The sequence below is a fragment of the Pygoscelis adeliae genome, unplaced genomic scaffold, assembly GCF_000699105.1.
Source record: "Pygoscelis adeliae isolate BGI_AS28 unplaced genomic scaffold, ASM69910v1 Scaffold48, whole genome shotgun sequence".
NCBI lineage: Eukaryota > Metazoa > Chordata > Aves > Sphenisciformes > Spheniscidae > Pygoscelis > Pygoscelis adeliae.
This window is the reverse complement of record NW_008825618.1, coordinates 5,640,317-5,656,857: the sequence shown is the minus strand read 5'-3', so window position 1 is coordinate 5,656,857 and position 16,541 is coordinate 5,640,317. Positions and strand designations below refer to the sequence as shown.

Below are 16,541 nucleotides of genomic sequence, written 5' to 3'. Positions count from 1 at the left end.
TGAAATGTCCTCAAGTTGCACCAGGGGAGGTTTAGATTGGATGTGAGGAAAAATTTCTTTACTGAAAGAGTGGTTAAACATTGTAACAGGCTGCCCAGGGGAGTGGTTGAGTCACCATCCCTGGAAGTATTTAAAAAAAGGGTAGATGAGGCGCTTAGGGACGTGGTTTAGTGGGCATGGTGGTGTTGGGTCGACGGTTGGATTCCTCGATGATCTTAGAGGTCTTTTCCAACCTTAATGATTCTATGAACACAGATAGGTTTTTTTCTAGTAAAACCTAGCACTACCATAGAGTAATTATGTATTGCAAAATTTATTCCAAGATCAGTTTAAATGGAGAAGAGGTGTTTGTCCATTCTGTTAGGCATTCTTACATTTGACCGGTAGTTAAACAGGCTAAATTATGTTCTTTTAATTTATCAGAAAAGAAGATATGTGAGAAGTAAACAGAACACTCTGGTTTTTTTAGTCTCCTATATAGTAATGCAGACAGCACTGACAATTTCCAAAAAGACAGTTGTGTCTTTTGGAAAAGACAGAATTCCTCTAACTGTTCAAAAATTCATAATCAGATCAGGCTGAGTAACTCAGTAAAGTTCTAAAGGCAGAAATTATGTAGATGTATAGTCAGAAATATCAAGAGATCCAATTATTGTATGGCATGAAAGACTGTTCTTACCTTTGGGATATGCCAAAGAAAACATCCCAGCTGGAAGAACTCATCTAAGATAGGGTAAACAAGTAGACTCTGAACAGCTCTGATTGGAAGCTGTTCCTGTAAAGCTGTTGGATCTGTATTGGTTTGACAATCAATATTGTCAATATTGTCAGTATATCAATTATTTGTTATTTAATGCCTATTTTTTAATGGAGAGTATTACTGGTATCCGCTCGCAGATTGAGGAATAATTTCAAGATCCTTTCAAATTTTGTGGAAATGTCCAGTTTGATTAGTTGTTACTTCATCATTAGTTCATCATTAGTTACTTCGTCATTACATGAGCCCAAGTAAAGTTGCATCTTCCAAAAAGGAAGAATTCAAATATCCTTATCATTCAAACCAATAATTACTTTTTAACACCGTTTCTTTACACAACCATGCTCAGCATCATACTTCTGTTGAATGATCTTTTGATGCTGCTTCCTGTTAGATGACACATATCCCTTCAACAACTCTAATTATACAAAATGCAAGCGTTTTGAGGGCCTCAGGCTAACCCAAAGGTGTGGATTTATAGCTTAGACTAAACTATCAACTGTTCCTTTGACCTACCAACTTCTGCCAATCTTTTTGTGCCTGATGTTTATTTTTTCTTGTGTTTACCCTACAGGGCTTTATGAAAACTATCCAACCAATGCAGAACCAGAATGCTGTGATGTCAGATGGGGACTATTATCAGATCATCAATCCAAAGGGACTATTAAAACAAGTGGCTCAACAACGTGTCACAGGACATCGCTCACAGTTTCATCAGCATCAAGACTGTGTAACAGCAGACTTAAACTGTGTGTTCTTGTATTAATTCTCTTACATACAGTACTTACAGTCTCAGCAGCACAGAACTCAACAGGACTGGGCTTTGGAGGCATAACAACTTTGGAAGATAATTCAACCAATGAGGAATAAAAGAAAGGATTTATCTTACATGATAGAAACACAACAGGCCCAAATGACTACAGTCAAAAATAACAAGGACTGAGTGCTTTACCCTTAGATCTCTTCTTGAATGACCTTTTGGGTAAAATGAAAAGAATGGGCCACTACCCAAACAACAAGGACACATGAACACAGCTTTTTATTGAGTAAAAGGCTGTATGGTGACTTAAATTTCTCACACCATTTTATACACTGTGTTTTAATGTTTGGAGTTTCTTTTTTGTTTGTTTTTTGCACTTGTTAATACAGGATTTTATTTTTGGGACGGTTTCTCAAAGCTAAATTAAGTCTTTTCTCTGTCGATATATTTCTAGTCATTGTGTGTGTTCATCTGATAGTTCTGTCTTTTATGTCCTGTCAGTTTCTATTAGAGGAATGACTGCTATGATTCCATGACATAGCAAAAAAAAAAAAAAGAAAAAAACAACAAAAAAAAACAAAAAAACAACAAAAAACACAAAAAGAACAACAAAACAAAATTTAACAAAAAAAAACAACCACAAAAAAACCCAAACAAACCTAACTGTCCTCTTACCCATGGGAACCATTCATCTCCTTTCCCTCCCCATTTCCCGTTGCAGACAACGTACATTTGCTTCTGTCTGTGTAATCACAATGAATGGGTACACAATTCCAGTGTGCTTCTGCCACTGTTGCACAAACCAGTTGACTGAGCAAACCCAAAAGGAGCATGAAGGGGGTTCCTTTTAGCTGAACAAACAAGTGCTCTCCTTACAAGGTGGGATTGGACAGTTAAAAAATGTAAAGAAATATATAACAAACTGTTGCTCCAATACCCATTTTGAAGAAGCCCAGTCCTGTCTCACTGGTCAGTTGAACAGCAGCAGCCTTTTTAGATATGCTATGTAAAACCAGTTATGCTCAGCAAGTTGAATAGTTGGGAAGCCTTCATATTGGAGGTGAAGGATTGGCATTCATTGTGAATTACGTTTTGAGTTCTCCTGCTGTCACATAACCAGCAGCTTTCCATAAGGAAAGAGCTTCCAAAGTCCAAGTCTTTTTGTCTCAACAAAATTACACTAGAAGCCTTTGAGCATCTATAATACAAAGTATCTCTTTGGGTTTGATTCCATTGTTTTTCTAATATTTACGTGTTGTTGAAAGTTACTCTAGTTATTAAGGGTGCACAAGAATGTGTTAGCACAGATAAAGAAACTATTTTGTTTTAAATATATAGGACAACCGTTTTCATAAATGTGCAATAAAACCAGTAAAGATATACTAGGATATGAGTAGTCAAGAGAAAAGATTGTAATCTGATTGCTGATTTTTCATTGTTTGGGGTCGTTTTTAATTTGTTTACTTTTATTTTTGTGGGAACATTTCACCTGCTGAGTGTATGAGAATTTGCTTTTTAAAAAGGCTTTTTAGAGTTTACAGTAGAATCAATGGAAGGAAAAGTTAATAAGGGCTGTTTTTAAAAACTTTACATTCCTTCCTATTCTCTAACTACACTTGGGAAGTGCACTTTAGAGATGTTTGCTGTGTAGCTGGGAGATGAAGGAAAACTATAGGAAATGTTCTCTTAGGAAATAAAATATAGTTACCTACTTTCTATCTATGAAATACCCCTTGATAAATATTAATGTTGTAAGAACATTTAATCACTGGTGCATAATGCGTTTTTGTATACACTTTATGGTCTGTTAAATTCTGGAGAAAAACAAAAAGAAGATAACTATACTGCTTAAGCGGTTCAAGATGCACATGTTAAGCTGCGAAAGCTCAAATATTTTGCAAGAATATTTTTTTTTATAGTGTTTTACTACAACCTGGACTGAGGAGCCTAAAATGATCTGTGCAAATATGACAACAACAAAAAGCACCAGCTAATGCAAAATTCTTCAGCACTGGTTTGTTTCTATAATTCCTCCCTTCCCTTCCTTGCACATGCTATATTTTGTTCAATAAAACATGGTGCTTTTTAGTTATTTTATTTTCTGTTAGAGGCACATGTATTAATTATATTGAATTGATGCAAAAAGTGGGGAAAAATGTAGAAATGTAAATGAAAAAGCCTTAACTAATGGTAGAATGTAGACTTTTGAAAGGACAGAGATGTTACTGAAAAGTGATGGAGCAATAACTGGGCAGTGTTCTGGTACTGTACAACAGCTGATGAATCATGCTACTGAGAAAGCTCTTACTAGGTGAGCTCTTGTTCAACTGACCTCTTAATTCTAGTAAGTGTACATGGTCAGTAAACAGTTTGTTATAACCTTTATCTACCTCTGCTGTGCAAAGGCCATCCAACATCCATTTCTGTGATGTTCCTCATAGTTTTTTGTTCACACCATTACTCACTGTCATCTATTTTTACACTGTACCAATACAGTAGCAAGTCTGGTTCATCCCAATTGAATTGGCACATGAAGAAGAGTTATTATTTCTGTTTTGCCTCATGGTGAATTAATGTAGAGAGCTATCTTTAAGGCATTTTCTTTCTTCTCTCCTGCTCCTCTTCATCCTTCATCCCTTATTTTTCTATCAAAATGTTTTCAAGTGGTGTCAGTGAAAAATATAACTCCTCCACTGCTTGGTTACACTGAGTCGCGTGTCATACAATATGAGAGAGACGAGGAAAAACAGTGACAACACCATCACATGCATAAAGTAGCCAAATTAAACTTGGGCAAAATGAAGCAGCAAACAATTACAGACTTTCAATTATAACACAAGTACAAGATGTAATGAATTCCTCTCCCTCTCCCCACCTGGAGTCAGTGCCTGCAGTTCAATGGTCTGTGAATTTTCTCTGTCATCATTTTGAGGTCTATTTCTTTAATTTTTGAAACAAAGAGTCATGTTGCAGAGGTGATTACTGCTGGGGTATCTGTTGCCATTTTCACTCCAGCAGTGTGGTATGCAGCTTCTCTTGGTGGCACCTGGGACATCAGGAGTAGACAAAGACTATTTTATGAAGTTAAGCAACACGTAATCATGTATGATGCAAAATTCCATTCCATCCATTCCTCATTCGTAATAGTTTTCCTGGCACAAACTTAAGCATGCTTGATATTGTGCACATATTACTTTTTTTGCCAGAATAAATTTGCATCTTGCCACTGCTATAACTGCCATCTTGTTCCATTTCTCCTTGTACTGTATGCCTAATACATACATGATAAAGAGCTGGCTTAACAAAGAAATAATATTAAAATATTTCTGCAAATGACTGATGAGAAGAAAAAGAGGAAAATAGAATAATATTTATTTTATGATCATATGGAAGAGAGAAATTTCCCATGTCTTCTATTGTTTTATTTTCTGCAATAGGGAAAATCCAGATTTTGTGCAATATGTTAATACTGCTAAGCCAAATGTCATATAACATAACCAGAGCTATATGTTATTCCTTACTGCATTTGCATTTGGTAATACATTATATTGACGCTTTTCTTTCATTAAAGAGACAGTATCTTTTTTTTTTTAAATATAGCAGGTGAAGGCTGTCCTGCACGCCATAATTTAAAGACAAAAACCAACAAAACATTAGAATGAAGTTTTAGTTCTATAAATGATGAAACCAAGCCATCAGCTGCCAAAGAATCTGTGGAACAATAGATACAAACCAAATGTAGACTTCAAAGAAATTCCTTCTTAAGAGTTAAAAATAATGTTATTCTAAGTGATTAAAGGACAAAGAATGAGAGCTGTATTTCAAACAGCAGAGATGGCAGGTTTCATCTGGTACGCGATGTGGCTCTCAGCTTATATAGTTATACTCTTCTATTAAAAAGTGAGGGACAAGGACATTGTCTTCTGCTCTCCCTGTATTTGTTATGGTAATGAATGTCCTTTTTGTAAGCGTTGCCTCTCTGCACAGAAGATACCTGCTTGTCGTGAGAGCTGAAGACAGCTTATGTACATGCACACAAATTTTCACAGTGAAACCTGTCTTGAGCGACTATCCAAAGCACAAGCAAAACTCGTTTGTGGAGTAGAGGTAGCTTTAAGGAAAGTGAAACCAATTTGTCTTAGGAAATTTCAAGATACATGTAAGGAGTCACCTAAGCAAGGGGTCTGTGAAGGTGCCTGGTCCTTACTGCAGCTTTCACTGTATATCTCATCCGTGCCACAGCCCCACAATGAGCCCTGCGCAGGCAGGCTTTGAGCTGGGCTCAGAGTCATGCTGACTTCAGTGGGCCTCAATACAGGTACAGGCACGCACCCACAAAAAATTCACTGTAGCACGTAGGTCTCGATTTGTTGTCCCATAGTCTTTACTCAGGAATTGCTCATGGGCATAATGCATCAATAGAGGATCACTGGGTTCAGCCCTAGCCAACGGAGTCTTAACAAGAGACTAGCAATGGCATATTAATGGTGAATGGTTCTGCTTTATTATTATTGTCTGCTATTATATTAGTTTGGTGAAGGAGTGGTTTCAAAATTTAGCTAGGAACATGGAGGACAAACTAACAGAAACCTTGTTATCGTGGAGATGAAATTAAATAGCCTTTCTGAGGTAAAAAGAGGCTCTGACATCTGTCAGCAGCTGTCAAGAAACAGTAGTATTTTAGAAAAGCTTGGGAAAATAATATGATCAGTTCTGAATATGATAGTTCTCATTAAAACTAGATTTTTGGATGGCAAATAAGACTGAGTGCATACCATCTAAATTGAGGGATTTAATTTGCCAACATGTTCTGCAACAACTCTGAGCAATCATGTTTACTGAACACCTTTAAGTTTTCCAGTATTTTCCAGTATTTTTTCAAATGCTAACAAGCTTGATCTGTCCCTGGAGGGGGAAGAAGGGAGAGAGAACTACTGCGAGTGATGAAACTAAAAAAAAAAACAAAAATAGAGCTAGGCCAACTTGGAAAATCCATCTGAGAAACAAGCTATACTTCTTCAAAATATAACAGAGATGCAAAAAAAAGATGCATATGTAAGTGTAGATCTATATAGAAAGTTTTATTTTAAGAGAGAAACACAAATATATGTTCTCCACAATTATTAGAAATACAGCATACTGTAGAGTAAAAACGCCAAAGGATAATACCTATAAAATAAATAGGGCAAAATTACTGTATTTATATTCCTTACTATGGAGTGTGAATTTCCAGGCAGAATTTCAGCTGTAGAAATATATTTTGTAATAAGAAAAGTAAAAATTTTTTGGGGAAGGGGTGTATTTGGTTATTCATTCCACCATCTTGTTTCCTATAAGCTTAGTTATTTTTCTTCTGAACTTCTCATTCGAATCCTTGACTTTTGCAGAAAATTCCCAGCACAGACCCCATCCTAGCAGCTCCAGTGTGTGTCAGTAGCACGGGAGGTCTCAGTCTTGGGTCCTAAGGGAGAGCCTCCGTTCAAAGTGCTGACTGTGCTTCAGCACTTCAGTCCAATCTCTTGGCTCTCATTCTCCTAATGCTACGTTCATCGCTTGGAGGTACACGAAGTGACTCAGTTTCCTCTTTGGAAGGGCTATGCTTGCACTGCTCACACCTTCAGTCTCAGTCCGGCCCCATTACGAAGGTCAGAGGAACCACTAGTGTGCTTTAAATGCAATACGTGCACTGAACTCCCCAAAAAACTGAAATAGGATTAAAAGGATAGGCATGTTTTGTAATCAGCCCTCTGAGTAAGGGTGAAGATTTTACCAGCTGTGTATGTCTTCAAAACCTTTTGCTATTCTCACACCGAGGACTATCTCAGCAGAAGGAATAAGAGTTTTGACAACGAATCGCTGTCAGATATCTCTGCGGCAGTTCAGACATCACCTCTTCCAGCTGCCCCCCTGTATGATTTTGCCAGGATTTATTGTCCCAGAGTAGGATAAGCAGAAGAGAAGACGCGATGTCCCACTCCAGTGCAAAATGAGGGGCATTTGGGTGAAGACTAGATTGCCAACTGGGACATCTGTAATACAGGCAGACATACCTCCATCAAGCCTTTATCAGTGGGGGGAATTAAAGAAAGAAAGGTACTTTCTGTCAGAGGGATAAAGCAGGCAGCAGAGGGAAATAATGTCTTCATACACTGCTGCAAGGTTTATCTGAATGTATCTTTAGTCAGGACAACACTGAGCATTGCAGCACCAAACTGTTATGTATCTTATAAGTGATGAATATACACCTCTGAATTAAGCTGGATGAAGTGTAATACACAACAGCACTTGGTGATATAAAAAGACAATCTACTGAGGAAGGTGCCACCTAAGCCAGTGGTCTGAACAGGATAGTCTTATTTTAGCCCTGCCCTGTCGGAGTCATTCTCTGAGCATCCAGGAAGTACCTATCTCCACCAGGGATTCACATTTCTGAAGTTTTTTACTAGACTTAAGCTCCTACACCAGCCTTTTTGCATGAAATAGAGATGGAGGATGAAGTGATAACCCTATACCAGCTAGAATGCAGTGATTGAGTTTCCCGTGAATGCACATCAGTCCTCTCTCTTATCAGCAGGCTACTCTTTACTGAATGAGAAAGAAAAAGAAGTATTTTTATCTTTTTCTTTTCTGGTGTTGCTCCAATGGACACAAATTAATGAACTATTAATTGGCCTTGTAAAAATATCCAAGGTCTGGTTACTTCACACATGTGGGAGAGAGATGCTCTTTTCCTTCTCTGAGGAATGTTGACAGATTATATATTAAGCAGTCCATAACCTGGTAACATTACCTAATTTTGACAGCATTTATTATAATTTGCACGGGGAATACAGGATTTCAACCAAGTGTGCTCAGTTCTAGTTATTTCATTTGATAGTGAAGAGCACCTAGCACTTTACAGGACCAAGTTCCTATGTGGTAGAGATACTTAACTGTCGTCAGCTATTAATCAGCTTTCTAGGAAAACTCTGAAAAGAAAGCAGAGCAGCTACATCCGTTGGAGGATATCAGGCCTGTGAACAATGGGGAAAATAGTCACTAGTTTTTGTGGGTTTTGGAGAAGACCAGTAAAAACAAAGACAGAAGAAAAAAAAAGCCTTTTCTTTCTCCCATTCCTTCCCTCCTCCCACCTTTCCCTTTCTCTGACAGAGTCACCGGTCTGACCTAGGACATATTTTTGCCTTAGCAACCCTCTGAAAAATTAAATGCATTTGATAATATGTAAAGCTCTCCTATTTTATATTTGCTACACATGCAGAAAACAAAAACAAAACCAACCAAACAAAAAATATTTACTTTTTCATTCGCAGAGAGATGTTCTCCCATCAGTTTCCTATCTGTCACCAGTCCACAGGTCCACTGAATTCAATGGGACTCATGCTTTTCATTTAGATGGAACTAGGATTAATGCCATGGATCAAAACCTGCCAGTTTCAGTGCAAGTCCTTCCACTGACTTCAAGGAGGATTTGGAAAGCCCAAGGTCCCTTTGAGCACATATAAACTCACATGGATAAGATAAATACACATGTGAACAGCTGAAAGATTGAAACGTTCCAAAGGTTTGTCCAAGTCGTTGGTCAAATAATTAGCTGCAGCTCTATGCAAAAGTCATGTTGAGCCAAAGCTTTGAGCTTTGATTTGATAGACCTTTCTTTTTCTGAAATCTAACAAGCTTCATTCAGGGTTTGAATATGCAAAAACTTACACAGGATTATAAATACAAGAAGAAATATTGAAAAAAATTGACAATATTTTCACTCCTGCAAGTGAAAATTAAAGAATTCTGATAATTAAATTTTTTATTATTAACCCTTAATGACAATTTATTTATGTAGTTCTTCAGAAGCTGCTTGGTTTCATTTGTTTGTTTTCCTTTGTTTTGTTCAAAACCAGATTTTTGGCCTTTTAAAGATTCATATTGAACTATGCAGCTACAAATTACATGCTTATGTTAACAGATTTGCAATTAAAATTATTCTACTCTTCTGTTATTCCCAAATTGTATGAACAGAAAGCTCATGTTAAAAGCAAATTTAATTAACTGTGTTTAATCTTGTTTCCTTTTTCTTTTCCTTCCTTTCTTTTGTTTTTCCTTTCTTCAGAGTTAAGGACTGGATTTTATTTGAAATGGGCTAAACTGGCATCAGTGTTTTTTAACTATATGGAATGTCCTATGATTCTTAGCATTGAAAAGAGGGCTATGTGGTCCTGTCAGGAAAAAAACAAAAAAAAGAAAAAAAAAGCTGTAAATTGTAATAATATAATAAATATTGTATTATTATAGCAACTTTAGTTAAGCAACTAATACTATCTTTAATTTTTTACAGAGAACTTTGATGAAATAATTTATTACAATGACTCACAGAAAAACTTGTTTTCAAAATGACAGGAGAAACTGTTGAAGATTGTGAAAAAATACTAAAACTAATGCTCTACTAAGAATAAATTTAAAGATGCAAACAGTGAGTCTGACTTTTTGGGTACTAGGGATTTGTGAATGAAATTAAACCCAAGGCGTTGGGGGGGATAATGATTTTAAATAATGATTAAATTTAAACAACTTTCCTTTTTCCTCAAAAGAAAAACAAACAAACAAAGGAAAAAAAAGGAAAGAACTTGTGTTCTGACCTGGATTGCAGCTACCTATTTCATAAAATGCCTCTGACAAAAATACAAAGATTGAAGGAATTTCCTCATATTCAACTGGTTTTCCAGACTGTACTGTATAACATAACATCAGTACTTTACAGCTGTTCATCTCAGATTTCTTATGAAGGGAATAAAATTACAAGAAATGGAAAATAATACCCACAAAAGAAAAGCATTTGATTTTTAGATCATGCGTATGTCAAATTTCAGTGGTGCGACATCTACATAAATACATGTTCATTTATTACCTATGGGATATTCAATAGTTTACAATGAGGATCTGAATTAATAAGTGGTATTAGATATTCGTCTGTCTGGTCACACAAGGATTGGTTATTCTCAAAAGGGATTGATAACAAAACAACTGTTCAAAGAGGTAAGTACGGAGATGTTTACAAGTCAGATTTCAAATGTTTTAGGAACTATTTTGGGTGACGGTTAATGATGGCAACATGTCTGTGGAAGTCAGTGTTGACCCTCCTGATAAAATGAGCCAAAATACAGTGAAGTCGGCATAAGGTACTGCGGCAAACAATGGCTGAAAATAAAAACTTATTTGTAACAATCTGAGCCGTAAATATGGTAAGGAAATAGGCCAAAAGTCTCTCAGTTTCCTCACAACCCTGTAACCTACCTGAGATCTTTACTCACACCTTCACAGCCGCCCACCTTTTTGACCTAACCACCTGTTCACACAGGTAGGTGTATGTAATGGGTGAATGAAGTCCACCACGACTGTTCTATTTCAACATACAGATTTATTACAAACTCCTTTCGCATGTCAGCGTGGTATGAAGCCAGGTTTTCCCTGCCATGAATAGCTTCAGACATTGCAAATGAGAGTAATTTCACTGACTCAGTAGATTAAAACCAGTGAGCCAGCGATGCCGGTTCATCATTAGGCCTCTGGCTTCCTGGGAGGAGAAGTGAGGCCTCGACTTTGTTTCAAACCTGTGATCAAATTCCCTCTGACTGCAACAAGACCAAGGTTTCACTTTATGTATGCAACATCATCAGGCATAAAGTAAATGCCAGTTAAGTGTGGTTCCTATTTTAAGAAAGCCATTTGGAGCACAGGATGAAATATTTTCTCTGGCTGGCCATTATTCACGTGGGGATGAGAGGAAGGAAACAGAGTATGTGTAAACCAAAGTAAAACTCATTAAGCTTTTGATATATATGTAATGTTATTTCAAGAACCCTGCTTTGTTTTTTTTCTTTATAACATATTTTCCATCTTTTTTAGTTTAAGGTTGAGTTGTTCCACTTTTCTTAATAAAGCTTCATGAGACTACACTAGCCTATACTCTAGACTGAAAGTGATGGACTATGGTCTTCAAAAGTAAATGCATTTACTGAACCAAGCAAGCAAAAATTTTTTTCAAGCATGTGTTCATGACTTCTACCCATTTAGCTTATCCAGTCCTCTTCCATGCCATACTATGGTCTCCTGCTTAATATCCCCTGAGCATTTCATAGAATCATAGAATCATAGAATGGTTTGGGTTGAAAGGGACCTTTAGGGACCATCTAGCGCAACCCCCCCCTGCCATAGCCAGGGACATCTTTCACTAGGTCAGATTGCTCAAAGTCATGTCCAACCTGACCTTGAACATTTCCAGGGATGGGGCATCTACAACTTCTCTGGGCAACCAGTTTCAGCATCTCACCATTCTCATGGTAAAAAATTTCTTCCTTATGTCCAATCTAAATCTACCTTCTTTCACTTTAAAACCATTGCCCCTTGTCCTGTCACTACAGGGCTCGGTAAAAAGTCTCTCTCCATCTTGCTTATAAACCCCCTTTGTATATTGAAAGTCTGCAATAAGGTGTCCCCAGAGCCTTCTCTTCTCCAAGCTGAACAACCCCAACTCTCAGCCTTTCTTCACAGGAGAGGTCTTCCAGCCCTCTGATCATTTTCATGGCCCTTTTTTGGATCTGCTCAAACAGGTCTGTGTCTTTCTTGTATTGGGGACCCCAGAGCTGGACACAGTACCCCATGTGCTTCTTTTTATGCAGCCCAGGAAAAGACTGGCTTTCTGGGCTGCAAGCGCACATTGCCAGCTCATGGCCAATTTTTCATCCACCAATAGCCCTAAGTGTTTCTCTGCAGGGCTGCTCTCAATTCATCCCCCAGTCTGTACTGATACTGGAGATTGCCCCTATCTTGCACTGTTTAACTTAATGAGGTTCACATAGGCCCACCCCTCAAGGCTGTCAGAGTCCCTCTGGATGGCATGCCTTCCCTCAAGCATACTGCACCACTCAGCTTAGTGTCAGCCACAAACTTTCTGAGGGTGCACTCAATCCCGCTGTGGTGTTGATCAAAGAATCACAGAATCATTTAGGTTGGAAAGGACCTTTAAGATCATCGAGTCCAACCGTTAACCTAGCACTGCCAAGTCCACCACTAAACCATGTCTCTAAGCACGACATCTGCATGTCTTTTAAATACCTCCAGGGATGGTGACTCAACCACTTCCCTGGGCAGCCTGTTCCAATGCTTGACAACATTTTCAGAGAACTTTTCCCTAATATCCGATCTAAACCTTCCCTGGTGCAACTTGAGGCCATTTCCTCTTGTCCTAAATTGTAGAGAGTGATAAGATCTCCCCTGAGCCTCCTTTTCTCCAGGCTAAACAGCCCCAGTTCCCTCAGCCACTACTCATAAGACCTATGCTCTAGAGCCTTCAGCAGCTTTGCTGCCCTTCTTTGGACACGCTCCAGCACCTCAACGTCCTTCTTGTAGTGAGGGGCCCAAAACTGAACACAGTATTCGAGGTGCGGCCTCACCAGTGCCGAGTACAGGGGCACGATCACTTCCCTGCTCCTGCTGGCCACACTGTTTCTGATACAGGCCAGGATGCCATTGGCCTTCTTGGCCGCCTGGGCACACTGCCGGCTCATGTTCAGCTGGCTGTCAACCAGCACCCCCAGGTCCTTTTCTGCCAGGCAGCTTTCCAGCCACTCTTCCCCAAGCCTCTAGCATTGCAGATATTAAATAGATTGATCCCAGTACGGACCCCTGAGAGACACCACTCATTACTGCTTTCCCCTTGGACATTGAGCCATTGACTGTAAGAGTTTGGACATGGCCATTCAGCCAATTCCTTATCCATTTAACAGTCCATCCATCAAACCCATATCTTTCCAATTTAGCAGCAAGAATGTTGTGTGGGACTGTATCAAATGCCTTACAGAAGTCTGGGTAGATGACACCTGTAGCTCCTCCCTTGTCCACTGATGCAGTCACTCCATCGTAGAAGGCCATTAGATTATTAAGGCATGATTTCCCCTTTGTGAAGCCATGTTGGCTCTCTCTAATCACCTCCCTGTCTTCCACATGTTTCAACATAACTTCCAGGAGGATCTGTCCCATGATCTTACCAGGCACATAGGTGAGGCTGACTGATTGGTAGTTCCCAGGGTCCTCCTTTTTACCCTTTTTAAAAATGTGTGTGACATTTCCCTTTTTCCAGACACCGGGAACCTCACCTGACTGCCATGACTTTTCAAATGCGATGGAGAATGGCTTGGCAACTACATCAGCCAATTCCCTCAGGACCCTGGGATGCATCTGGTTGGGTCCCATGGACCTATGCACGTTCAGGTTCCTCAGGTGGTCTTGAATCTGATCTTCACTTACGATGAGTGGGACTTCGTTCCCCTAGTCCCTGCCTTGAGGTTCAGGGTTTTGAGAGATTTGCACTCTTAGAAATCTTTATCTTTACAGAACGGGAGTATATCTCTTCTTGTCAAATGCATAGATGCCTTCATGTCCGCATTGTTTTAATCTGACAGTGATTTAATAAAGATTATCAGGTAATTTTTGTCACAGGAACAATTAAACCAGAGTAATACACATAATTAGACATTTTACTTTACTTATGCTATTCCTCAGATAGTTCAGAGAAGGCTTGGTTTCTTTGGAAGATTTTAGAAAGCTACCAGGAGCAAAGCTGCACTCCTATGTACCACCTTTTATGTCCTGCTAAGAGGAGACTTAATTCTTCCTGCTTATGAAGATGCATAGAATATATAAGATTTTACAGGCTTTGTATGCTGCTTATGAAGATTAATAGAAAATACAAGTTTTTTACAGGCTTTGTATGATCTGTATCCCAATTTCCTACGTAGTAGGTAGGGTTGGAAAAAATCCTTAGGCAAATATTTTATGCCTTACATTTTCTCCTGTTATAGAAATCTGCTCTGGACTGTCTGTGGGTTTTTGAGTAGAGGCTTCCCCCCCTCCCCCGTAAATCAATCAGGGACTTTAAGAAAGCTTAAATTCAGAAGAAAATACAGATTTTGGAAATAGCTAAAACTGGAGCTACAGCTCAATGTAGTACATGAATATGTTGTCAGACACTAGAAGAAGGACTACTAGGCATAGGCACACAGTCCTGTATGAAATTTAATAATACAATTTGTGTAGCAATGAAAAAGCAAGTTGAAGCCTGTGTCTGGCACATTAGCAGGTGAAAGTCCAGAATGTAAGAACAAAATTAAAAGTCAGAAACAAAATTTCCCAAACAAACCAGAAGCTGGTTCAAGAATTTAGTATTTTTTTGTCATTATGAAAATTATTTGTAATTTTGAGGGGTTTATTTTTTCAGGTTTGTTTTTTTTTTTTTTTCCTTCACCATTTTAAAGGCATCCTTCACTACTACTAAGACTAGTTTTCCAGACTACCGTGGAAACACACTTCTCTTCATAAGGTAACCAATCCTCTTGTCCGTGATAACACACTGCTCTGAGGTTTTGTTCCCAAATACAAAAATATCAAAAACCTGCTTAAAAAACTATAATTCATGTTACATCTCTGCAGCAAATGAGTGTACTAACCTTTTTTTCTGAGCTAGCAAGAATTTCATATTTGGGGGGAAAAAAAATAAAGAAAACAAACAATCTGTTATATTAAATAGATTGAAGAATACAGCGAAGGTATTGTAGTGCTACAGTAAGAACTGGGTGTAGCCAATAGCAAGGAGTCATAATAAACTTATTTTTGAATGATCCAAATTATACAATATAAGAAGTACACCTTTCTTGTCAATATTAACTTTATTGTACATAACGTTATATTCACACAGGGAAAAATCAGTGTCAGCTTCAAATCACATATGTCTTCTTTTTATATCAGTTAGTGGAGCACTCTGTATTCCTATTTTACCAAAATAACATATAATTATATATTTTCTTCAAGGTGTTTTATGATTGTGACGGCATTATAAAAATTCAAGTCTTCCACACAGAGCTGTAAAAATCAGTCTTGCAAAACAACAGAATGTGTATTAAGAACTGCATCCAAACCCTGAGTGTTTTGAAATATCAAATCATACATGGAAGCCATGTCACAGTCAGTTTAGACTCATGTGATTTAAAACACCCAGAAGTTCATCTCATGTTTTAAGGAAATGGAAAGAAACTGGCACTATGGCTGGTTTGGTACTGAGGCATCCATACAGCTCACATGCTCTAGGTCCTAAATCCAGTTGCACACTCCTTTTGACAGAACACAGTAGGATCAAAGTTACTCCGACTTGTCTGCAGTAAACAATTCTGGAACTTTTTGCCCTCATAATCACAGTATGTGGTTCTTGGCTTCATTAGTGTTTTGAATTTCTACTCGTAGGTGTAGGCAATTTTTGGTTACTCAAGGGATCAGTATACTGAGCAGGAGGAATTCTGCTACAGTCAAGTAGTTCCACAGCTGCTCTATGGAGGCTTTACAGATTGCATTCATTTCATGGGCTGTGGGATGGGGTTTTTTTGTTTATCATTATTGCATGACTTGTCATGGATGTCAATACTATATCTTCCAGAAGCACAGAATGTGGGGCAAAATTTACTCATAGGAAAGCAGTTACAAATTGTTTCTTCATCTTCAGCCAGAGCACTAAGTTCAGCAGTAACACCAATCTATCCTGCCTTTGAACTTACACAATATTTTGTTTAAAGCAAAGATGGACAGGAAACAAATATTCTGTAGGGTCTGAACAGTCTCTTTCTTAATAAATCTTAGCATTTAGAAAGTTGGAACTTAATTTCTCTGCCAGGTCCTGTATTGTGTGTAATTGAATCAAAGACTTAGAGCTGAACAACCTCTTCTTCTCTGATCTTCTGGTAATCAAAATTCCCATTTAGGTGTTGGTGCTCTGTCTCATTTATAATTCAGACCTCATTTCACTCCTTAAGAGATGTCCCTGAAGTGTCAAATTTTAAAACTGAATAAATAAATTTCTACCCTAAATAAAACGCATGAATACATCCATTATAGGCATAATGGATTAAATAAACAAATAAATCTAATACAAATTGAGGTTTGCAGTGCCTAGCTGACGTTTCCTACCAGCTCTACACCAAATCTACA

General features: G+C 38.1%; 1 protein-coding gene across 1 annotated transcript in view; it reads left to right on the top strand.

Moving 5' to 3' along the window:
* Positions 1 to 1,672, top strand: part of FAM155A (family with sequence similarity 155, member A) — a 497,656-nt gene extending 495,984 nt beyond the window's left edge. Inside the window, exon 4 of the mRNA XM_009333376.1 lies at positions 1,332 to 1,672. Within this exon, the coding sequence (XP_009331651.1) occupies positions 1,332 to 1,627 (296 nt within the window). The 3' untranslated portion in view covers positions 1,628 to 1,672. The remainder of the gene's footprint in view (positions 1 to 1,331) is intronic.
* Positions 1,673 to 16,541: the final 14,869 nt, after the last annotated feature.